This window comes from Bombus vosnesenskii, unplaced genomic scaffold (genome assembly GCF_011952255.1).
Source record: "Bombus vosnesenskii isolate JDL3184/JDL3185 unplaced genomic scaffold, Bvos_JDL3184-5_v1.1 scf7180000015766, whole genome shotgun sequence".
NCBI lineage: Eukaryota > Metazoa > Arthropoda > Insecta > Hymenoptera > Apidae > Bombus > Bombus vosnesenskii.
In genome coordinates this window covers 14170-25574 of record NW_022884142.1, presented here as the reverse complement: position 1 = coordinate 25574, position 11405 = coordinate 14170, and the positions used below count along the sequence as shown (strand labels likewise).

The 11405-nt window shown below is 32.9% G+C and overlaps 1 protein-coding gene across 1 annotated transcript; it reads left to right on the top strand.

Annotated features, from left to right (window-relative positions):
• Positions 1 to 6780: 6780 nt before the first annotated feature.
• LOC117241365 (luciferin 4-monooxygenase-like) lies at positions 6781 to 7976 on the top strand. The gene is made up of 2 exons (XM_033507304.1): positions 6781 to 7053; positions 7819 to 7976. Exons 1-2 carry the CDS (start codon positions 6789 to 6791, stop codon positions 7974 to 7976), a joined length of 423 nt encoding a protein of 140 aa, XP_033363195.1. The 5' UTR covers positions 6781 to 6788.
• The last annotated feature ends 3429 nt before the right edge of the window (positions 7977 to 11405 follow it).

Here is an 11405-nt window from a genome sequence, read left to right as displayed (position 1 = left end):
TAATATTATATTTTTATTTTTTGTAGTATTTAATAATAAATTAACAATAAATTGTACAAATCCATTGAAAGAAACGCAAGTGTTCCTCACCTAATCTTAACGCCCCTATCTACTAACTTCTTGTCTACGTTTTATGTTGAAGTGGTTACCACTTCTAAGAAAACTCTACATCTGGTCTTTTTTAGTTTTCTCAAGCACTGAAGCCATCGACAGCGCGTAGACAAAAGACTGCGACGAAGTCAGGCCATAAACAGTAGACAGGCGACGTTGGCTTCGGGGGTTTCTGTTATTAGGTAACACAGCTAGCGTGCGGATCTGGACCAGCTCAAATTGTATTTTACTTATTCACTTCTATTTAAATATATTTTTCTACCTTACAATTTATCCACGTGTTTTCTCTGTTTACACATCGAATAACCTCAACATTTTATAATTGCTATACGAAATATTTTCATTATTAGTGGATTTATCAGAATTTGTTTTAGTGCTTGTCATAAATGATGTTATTTCTAAGAACCTGCAAACTAACGATGTTTGATATTTTCTATCTTTTATTAAAGTAGATTTTCCGCCGTATTTTCAACTTTTGCGTGTATGACTACATAATAACAGGAAAATGAAAACATTTACGCGAACAGCAACTGTGCTCAAACTGAAAGATATGCGCTATTCCTTTTAATGTTACATCTTTGTAAATTTTCTCGTGTTACTGTACGGTCGTTGTACCTCATGGAATGTTTGTAAACATTTATTATTGATACCTCTACCCCATTCAGAGAGTACACAAGATATTAATAGTCCCGTGTTATCTTCTGCATAACGTGCACGTGGACAATGCACGAAGAATAACACGTAGCATCATGAGTTAGAGTAACGAGGAAAAGTTTGAAATGCTCTTGATTTACGCTGTAACCGTGCGTAACCGTCTATAATACAACGGCTAGTGAATCGTAGTCGATATTATTGGCATTTTTATTCGAAAATAATAGCGCACTTTACCGATTTCAATGAACTTCAAATATGTTATCGAAATATGTTAACGCCCTGAGAAAACTTCGATCAAATATAATTTATTTGATTTAATAATTAACTTTTAGCTTTTTAGCGTATGTAAAATATTCGGTACGCACAACTAATATACGGAACAATTTTTAAGCAGATGAGTTTCTATGAATGAAATAGCTACATATTCTTTGTACTAAAAGTTAAATTATTTTCCGCAGTAAGAAATATTAAATTAGAAGAAGGTTCGATTTCAGAACAAACACGACATAAACAATAACCATCGTTGCTCGACGATCAAACATTGGAGAGGATACAATTCAAATGCAAGGCTGTTTCTCAGCTTCTACAAAACGGATCGAGATGAAACATATCCAATTTTCTTTCCAAGACACTACGCTATATAACGGAGACACCCCGATCGAAATTTGTTCAGTAGTTTTTACGTGATGCAAGTACGAACAGACAAACAAGCAGAGAGGCAACATATTTTTAAGTTAAAATTAGTTTTTTGGATTCCATAGCTGATGAGTTATTCCTGGATATCCGCTTTATTTCTTGTTTATTCGATGTACAGATACAACCCTTCTACTCTTTCTATAATTCTGGCACACAAATGACTGTATTTTTTACCTAAATTTAACTCATTGGTGCTAGTCATCTTTAATATAAATAAAAAAAAATGATAAATAGGTCATATCCGTAGATTGGATTAGATTAATGGGTTAGATGTATGTCTACTGATTTTAATTATTACTATGTATGTGACGAACATACGGATAAGACAGTGCAACATTTCATACGTCAACAGATTGCTTGAAAATTTAGTTTCGGCCGGCTGCTACTCTAGCCCAACCTATAATCCGTTCATTTTTCTTTTTTATTCATGTTGAAGTTATTCTCATTTCTAGGTAAACTCTACATCACTAGTGTTAGCTTTCTTAGTCCTCGAAGCCATTCGAATTCTTGCAGTAAATAGGTGGTAAGGATTCGCGAATTCAACTTATCAGGAAGTTCGTACTTCTATTTATATACATTAAAAACAAGTATTTTCAAACTGGAGTGTACCAAAATTCATGGTACATGGTAAAAAAATTAAAAATTACAAATGAGCTTTAATTATATAAATATCTAACTCATTAGTTTCATCAGTTTCCTGTAAAATACTACTTCGAATCAATTTAAAGTCTCTCACACAAGTAGGAAATGTTTCATGAGCTTAACCACAATTAAGGAAATGTCTTAATCAATATTGAAGTAGACGAGTAATAATAATCTTTCAATGTTTCAAAAGTCATATACATTAAGTAAGAAGATACTTATTTGCTGATAATATTGACACAATTTAAGGAAATAACAATACGTTTCCGATATCGATAATACCGCGCTTTTCAACTTTATTAATTTACCCTGAGTAACAGATTTACGAGGAAGAGTAATGACTCAATGCGCAAAGAACAAGCGATGAGAAAATTTCGACTTGTCTTCGACGATTAAATCGAGATTACGAAACGACTGAACAAATGCGACCAACTATCGTCCGACGATACGAACGGTCAACGAATACATTCGTCCACGAACGTGTCACGTAATTTTTAGGGTTGGTTGGTGAAAATAAAATATAGTTGAGTCGTAACACAATAATTAACTTTGTTTTAATCAACCTTTATTGTGAATTCACCAATCACAATGTAACACGCACTGAATTAGCATAAATCACAATTCACTCCAACCACGTTATGTAAGACTTAGTTACAACAATACATTAAGTAAGCGACTTATAAGGGTAGAGACCGATATAGATATGTTGACTATTCTAAGGATACAGAATAAGTGAAGTTTTACTGACGATACTGTGTCTGAGGAAAGCTAGGGGTGGGTGTGTCTAAGGACACGGGACTCTCGGATTTGTTGATGACAATTTTGGTTAAGGAAGTGAGGGCAGTAGACACCATCTCCGATTGGATAATAGGACGGTTGGTGGACCAGGAAGGGTTTTAGCCGCCCTCGCGAGAAAGTAGCCAACGGAACATACCAGATGTGGAGGAAACCAACTTTCTAAGCTAACACGTGGTAGACAATAAACGTAAAGGGAAATTTAAGACAGGAAATACTCGCTTGGTCCGAAGGACCTTAACTATAAAAATGCCAAGGCCCCCTGGTGGGCACTTAAGACTATTGAGGGTGCGCGCCAAGGGTATGCAGACATCTGGGTGCCATCCTGTCCGTGGTGTGTGGCCTGGTCTCTGATGTGAATTGACTTTACAGAAGAAAAGTTGCTTCGTTTTAAAGGAAGTGCGAATATTAACGTGCGAGCAGCTGCTTATTGCAAGGAAACGATTAAGGTCATCGCGAATTCATAACTCTCGTTCGTAATTGAAAAATTGTTTATCGGGTATTGTATCGCGTAGTTTGGACTTTACGTGTTCGAAAGCCGCCTATATATAGAGATTCGTGTACAGTCGCGCAGTTACTCCAAATTGCAAGTTTCAGTTGATACGAATATGAGTATACGCGAAATATCCGCTTCTCTCAGCAATCGGTAGGTACAAATTTGGTCATTAATATCATTGGTTTTAATTCTGTCATTATTCAAATAAATTCGAACAGATGCACAGAATTTATTCTTGCTCAATAGTCGAGTCATTGTGAAATCTCTACTTTCTTTATTTATAGAACTCCTATTTTCGAAAATATCGTTTTGTTTTTTTTTTGATAATAGCAAATAGTATTACACTTAGATTTCTAAGGAACTAAATCTAATTGACCAAAAGGACTAAAATATAATTGAAATTAACTTGTTTATATTACTTCCTAATTTTATAGATACATTCTAGTAGTATAAAAACTGTTGTAATTATCGATTCGAATATAGTTAATGCTAAAGAAAACAAAGAATTACTTTCAACAGATAAATCAACTTTTAAAAAGCACCATGAAGAATCGGTTGATAAGTGCAACATTTGTCAGCAGTGTTCTCTTTGCGATCCTTCTCGCCCACCTGCCGGTTACTTTATCGAGTTTCGAATCGATCGAGGATCTTCTGCCGATAATAGGCGCAGGGATCAAAATATTGTTAGAAAACGTTGATCGCCAGTTGAAATGTCCCGTGTTTCACATTGCTGTAGACAATAAATGCGTTCTGATGGGTTAACGTCCAGAGCATTCAAATTTATATCATGAACACGTACATTTACGTTTCTGTTTCTTCCGTTTTCGCTCTTCGACATTCGCTTTGAATCTTGATCGACATCGATGCCGAAAGATTCAATGACCGTCGATTACTAGCTCACTGAATCTGTGTATTCAGGATTTTGTTTACTGTCAACTTGAATTATAAAGAATGTATTATAATAAATAAGGCAATGAAAACGTTGAATTGATTATAATTTTGCTGCAAAATCCACTTAAATTTAGATGCGAGTGTTTAGAAGAAGAGAAATGTTTACAACTACGCACTTACCTACTAAAATTCAGTCTCCTTGTTGATTTAGAGATGATTTGACTTCAAAACGAAAGAAAGACACGTGTCTCGTTACTAGCGAAGAGTCGTAGAACATAGAATATATTAAAAGGAACAAATACTTTATAATACTAAATATGCTATTAATACCAATAACTAGAGCTCATCCATAATTCTAACGAATTATTGTTGAAAATTCTCGAGGTACATTATGTTAGGGAATATGTACGAGACACATACACGATACATCAAAAACGATTGCAATACTTGAAAATGAGAATTTAGTTCTTTTTACTATTCGGGCACCAGCAAGCTTGGTTAAGGTCGTCTTGTCCATTTCGACGACCAACCGATACCTGTGAAACTTTTTCTAATTATTTTTTTTGGGGTTAACCAAACTATCGTGCATGCTCACAGTTGAATGAAGAAAAATCAGAATGCGAAGCAGTCTTGGCAGTTGAAGGACCAAAGGTCGGTTTTCCAGCGCCTGCATATCAGAAGCGCGTTGATGATTTTAGTCGTGGATCGTGCTGATCTTTCTAGCGTTGGTCACGTTTTCGTGCGTATTTTCTGTTTCTTCTAGAGTTTAGTTGGAATCCGTAGATTAAATCCAGTTAGCGCCAGTTGTTGAGTGCGAATGGGAGGCGGGAATGATGCGAGAAATGACATGCACGATCCTTGTACGATAACGATGTATGTTTATTATTACAAGCTTATCTCTAAAGTCTGGGTGAACTATCCTCCACTCAGCAAAGTTATTACTAATATCAACAAAGATTATTTGTGTGGTTAACAATGTCCCTTTACTATTCTAAAGTGGAAATAACAAATACACAGCACCCTTCGAATTTGACCTACGAAACGCATTTTTTTCATCCTTGACTAAATTCGCGATTATGTTATTTCGATCCTACCGACGATATTCGATATATTGCGAGGAGGCTCACTCAAGATATCGAACGCTAAAAAATAAAAATTGATTTTACATCGAAAGGGCTACTTTTAGAACTATGTCGACATTTATTTCTCCCGGTCGGCACTATAAGCCCTTTGAGTATCGGACACCTTTTTACACAACCTGTATACGTCAGTTAGCTATCACACTTGAAACGATTACGGAGAAAACATAATGTTCGGAATCGCAAGCTTTGAAATAAAAAAATAAAATATGATCGCGGCAATAATACGCTAAATTGTACGTACACAGTAGAACCTCGATTAGGAGAGAAAGAGGGAATTTTTACAAAGATTAAACTGCATCCGTTTATTCGCATCTTGTCCGCGTTTGCCCAGCCACAATTTTCATTTGTCTACCCTTCAACAAATATTATCGCCAAATGTTCAATAATGTGATAATTTCGGTATAGCGTATCACACTAAATATTTAGTTACAAGAAGGCCGAACAACGTCACGTTGATCAAACTAAAGGAATATAAACGGAATAATACAGAAAAACTTGGAAATTTTTGCGAGCAATCGTTGCAGCATTTGATTCAGTGAACACACGATAAAAAATAATAATATTCGTTCCTTTACAACAAACGTAAAAACAGGGGCATGTCACATAAAATGCATAACACATACTGCTCGATATCTGTGCTACCTTATTACTATTATTCCATAAATACGCCATCTAATTGTATTTTCAATACAATTTTTATATTTCTATAAATGTTATTGTGGTTGAATGTATTTTAACCGCCTAGGGATTTTTAATTACACACAATTTTCGGCTAACATCGTCGTGTATCGTCCACATTCCTGCTGTATTACAACAATAAACTATAAACCGTCCAAGCGTATAACCTTCTTTACAGCGCCATCATTTTAAATCGGAACAATCAAACAGTTTACACTGAAACACTGCGAATGTTACAACGGTTCATCGTTACAGAATGGCTGAGCTGTGAGAAACAAGAACGATTGCCGCAGAATATAAACGAGACAAAATATAAATTGATATAAGATGCAGTGAAGCAAATCAGTCGCAGGTCATTCGTTTTATCATTTCCTGACGTCCATATCAGAGATTTTATTAAAAGTTAAAAAGCTGAGGTAGACTCGTGATTGTACTGATTTTGAATTAGACATTACAGTCCTTCTAATTTTCATCAGAAAATAAGCTTTTCTTACGGATGGAATACTTGACACTACCGTTGCAACGAATAATTAACGACCTGGTACGTTTCGTTCTAGATAAGCGACCCGCATATTGCGATTACAGATGGCTGTATTAGCATGTACATTGTCAGAGTAATCAACAGTCTCAATTTAAACAAGATAGATTTTTTTATATAAAAAGAGCAAGAAACGACAATACAAATGATTCATTTTGATTACTATGTTTTATATTGTAATACTTGCATGTTACTATATCAGGTAGATATTCAAACTGGTAAACACTACACATGCAAGGATATTCTCGAAAAAAGCACAATATTATCTGTTGCTTTGAGAAATTATGGAATCAAGGTGGAAGACAGAATCTCCGTTGCAGCTGAAAACCATCCACATTACGTGGTATCGATATGTAGCACGTTATTTATCGGAGCTACATTTGCACCGTTGAATCCAGCATATACAGAAAGTAAGATATTCTCCAAGCAGCTTTTACGAATTATTTTATAATAACAAAGAAATTAATTTAATTAAAAGTACGTGCGTGTTTAATATTATAGAAATTTAACGAAGGCAGAACGTGAAAAGTGGAAAGAAAAATTTGCTCTTCTTTTTTGGAAACTTGCATGTTTCTGATAACTCCACTGATTATGCCATATATAAGTTAATGAAATCGAGCCTCGACTTTATTATTTGCCTCGAGTTTATTATAGAATTTTACAACTACTAGAAACAAAGATCATAAATTAGATACTTTAATTAAAGACTAAATTTATTTACATTACACTTGCAGAATTAACAATAAAAGTCTAGAAACAGTACTTACTCTAACACCAATTTTTATAATGTAGTGTAAACAATAATTGTTAATATTAAATTGTTAAATATTGTGTATATAGATGCGGAAATTAATAATCACTTATATTCTCAATATGCGTTACTCCGTCACCTTTTAGAGATACAAACAATACTAATTTTTAATCGTATACGATTAAATTGTATTTAACTACTCCGAATATCTTCTCAGAGTAAACATTCTACGAAAAATATGTTATTTCAAAGAAAGTTGTTTCAGCCTCTCCTTGCGGAGACGGATATCGGAAAAAGCTTTTGTAAGGCTTTTCGAATATTTCTAGATCTTTTGTAAAACTGTCACCTTGTTACGCGGAGTGGTTAAGTTACGCCATGCAGCATATGCGTTATTTAATCATATCTAATGCAATTTTTTACGTAGGAGAATTTACGCACATGCTGGAAATTTATCAGCCACGGGTGTTGTTTGTATCGCGACGCACTGAAAACATTTTGGCGAAAATTGCATCTACTGTAAGTTGGAATATGAAATTAATCGAATTGGATGATAAACCTCTTGATGGAAATATAATAACCTGAGACAAGGTTTTGGAAAAATATCAACGTATCACGGATCTCTATGCGTCTTCACCGGTGCAGATAGATCATAACAGGAAAAGAATGGCAGCTATTTTATGTTCTAGCGGTACAACAGGAATTCCAAAAGGAGTAATGTTGTCTCATCGAAATTTGTTACTTTTCATCCAAACTCTAAGGTAAATATATTAAATTAATATACACAATGTACCCGGTTGATCTAAGACCACACATATATTTCGAGATTTATTTTTCATTTATGCTAAATTTAAATATATATTATTCGTTTTATATGATTAACAAACCATTCTTTATTCAAATCAACTATATAATATTTTCTCTATTGTTGTGCTTCTTAACTCTTATCATTCTAGCTGAAATTATAAATATTCGATTCAATTGCATTTTTTCTTAATCGAAGTGCCCCAGAATCAATGGATATTCGTCGTGGAGACCGAGTTCTCTTGCCATTATTCCACGGTTATGCGTTCGGAATGATGAATACGGCAATAAGGTGCGATGCAGTAATCAGTTCTGTAGAAAAATACAGAATTACGCATACACCATTGGTCCCTCCAGTTTTAGTTGGTCTTGCGAAGCATCCAATGGTGCCAAATTGCGATTTCAGCAGCGTGAGCAACGCTTCAGCCGGATGTAAGTTTTTCGTCCAAACTACCTAACGTAATACGTTATAACGTTATTCTATAAAACGTCATACGTTATAACGTTATAACGTCATACCATAAAACATAATACGTTATTACGTTATTCTATCTAACGTAATACGTCATAAAGTTATGCTATATAACGTAATACGTTATTACGTTATACTATATAACGTAATACGTCATAACTTTATACTATAAAACGTAATACGTTATAAAGTTATACTATATAACGTAATACGTTATAACTTTATACTATAAAACGTAATACGTCATAAAGTTAAAGCATATAACGCTATAGTATATAACGAAATACGTTATAACGTTATACTATACAATGTAAAACGTTAGAACGTTATTCCATTAAACGTAATACGTTGTAACTTTATACCATATATCGTAATACGTTATAACGTTATTCTGTGGAACGTCATACGTTATAACGTTACACTATATAATATAATACGTTATAACGTTATACTATATAACGTTATGCTACATAACGTAATACGTTATAATGTTATACTATATAACGTAATACGTTATAATGTTATACTACCTAACGTAATACCTTATAACGTTATACTATATAATGTAATACGTTATAACGTTATTCTATATAACGTAATACGTTCTAATGTTATACTACCTAACGTAATACGTTATAACGTAATACGTTATTACGTTGTTCTGTATATCGTAATACGTTATAACTTAATTCTATGTAATGTCTTACGTTATAACGTTATTCTATCTAACGTAATACGACATAAAATTATACTATATAACGTAATACGTTATTACGTTATTCTATGTAATACGTTATAACGTTATACTATACAATGTAAAACGTTAGAACGTTATTCCATTAAACGTAATACGTTGTAACTTTATACCATATATCGTAATACGTTATAACGTTATTCTGTGGAACGTCATACGTTATAACGTTTCACTATATAATGTAATACGTTATAACGTTATACTATATAACGTTATGCTACATAACGTAATACGTTATAATGTTATACTATATAACGTAATACGTTATAATGTTATACTACCTAACGTAATACCTTATAACGTTATACTATATAATGTAATACGTTATAACGTTATTCTATATAACGTAATACGTTCTAATGTTATACTACCTAACGTAATACGTTATAACGTTATACTATATACCGTAATACGTAATAATGTTATACTACCTAACGTAATACTTTATAACGTTATTCCATAAAACGTAATACATTATAACGTTATACCATATAACGTAATACTATATAACGTAATACGTTATAACGTTATACCATATAACGTAATACGTTATAAGGTTATTCTGCGGAACGTCATGCGTTATAACGTTACTCTATATAATGTAATACGATATAAAGTTATACTATAAAACGTAATACGTCATAACGTTATAACATATAGCGTTATACTATATAACGTAATACGTTATAACGTTATACCATATAACGTAATACGTTATAACTTAATTCTATGTAATGTCATACGTTATAACGTTATACCATATAACGTAATGCGTTATAACTTAACTCTATGTAATGTCATACGTTATAACGTTATACTGTATTACGTAATACGTTATTACGTTGTTCTGTATAACGTAATACGTTATAAAATTATACTATATAGCGTACTAAGTTATAACGTTATACTATATACCGTAATACGTTATAACCTAATTCTCAGTAATGGCATAAGTTATAACGTTATACTGTATAACGTAATACGGTGTAACGTTATACTATATAACGTAATACGTTATTACGTTGTTCTGTATAACGTAATACGTTATAAAATTATACTATATAGCGTAATAAGTTATAACGTTATACTATATGAACTAATACGTTATTATGTTATTCTACATAACTTAGTACGTTAAAAAGTTATACTGTATAACGTAATACGTTATAACATTATTCTGCGGAACGTCATACGTTATTACGTTATACCATATAACGTAATACGTTATAACTTAATTCTATGTAATGTTATACGTTATAACGTTATACTGTATAACGTAATACGGTGTAACGTTATACTATATAACGTAATACGTTATAACGTTATACTATATAACGTAATACGTTATTACGTTATTCTTTATAATGCAATACGTTATAAAGTTATGCTGCATAACGTAATAAGTTATAACGTTATTCTGCGGAACGTCATGCGTTATAACGTTACTCTATATAATGTAATACGGTATAACATTATACTATATGTTGAGGTTATTCTGTGTGTAAACAGAGAAAACACGTGGATAAATCGTAAGGTAGAAAATATATTTAAATAGAAGTGTAATAAGTAAAATACAATTTGATTGCTGGTCCAGATCCGCACGCTAGCTTTGTCACCTAATAACTGAAAAACCACGAAGCCAACGTCGCCTGTCTACTGTTTATGGCCTGACTTCGTCGCAGTCTTTTGTCTAAACGCTGTCGATGGCTTCAGTGCTTGAGAAAACTGAAAAAGACCAGATGTAGAGTTTTCTTAGAAGTGGTGACCACTTCAACACTATATAACGTAATACGTTATAATATTATACTATATGGCGTAATAAGTTATAACGATATACTCTATAACGTAGTACGTTATAATGTTACACTGCCTAACGTAATACGTTATAACATTATACTATATAACGTAATACGTTATTACGATATTCTATCTAACGTTATACGTTATAAAGCTATACTACAAAGCGTAATACGTTATAACGTTA

Coding starts and splice junctions, on each gene's coding strand:
- LOC117241365 (XM_033507304.1), top strand. CDS start 6,789: ATGATTCATTTTGATTACTATGTTTTATATTGTAATACTTGCATGTTA. Junction 7,054..7,818: donor GAATCCAGCATATACAGAAA/GTAAGATATTCT, acceptor TTTTTTACGTAG/GAGAATTTACGCACATGCTG.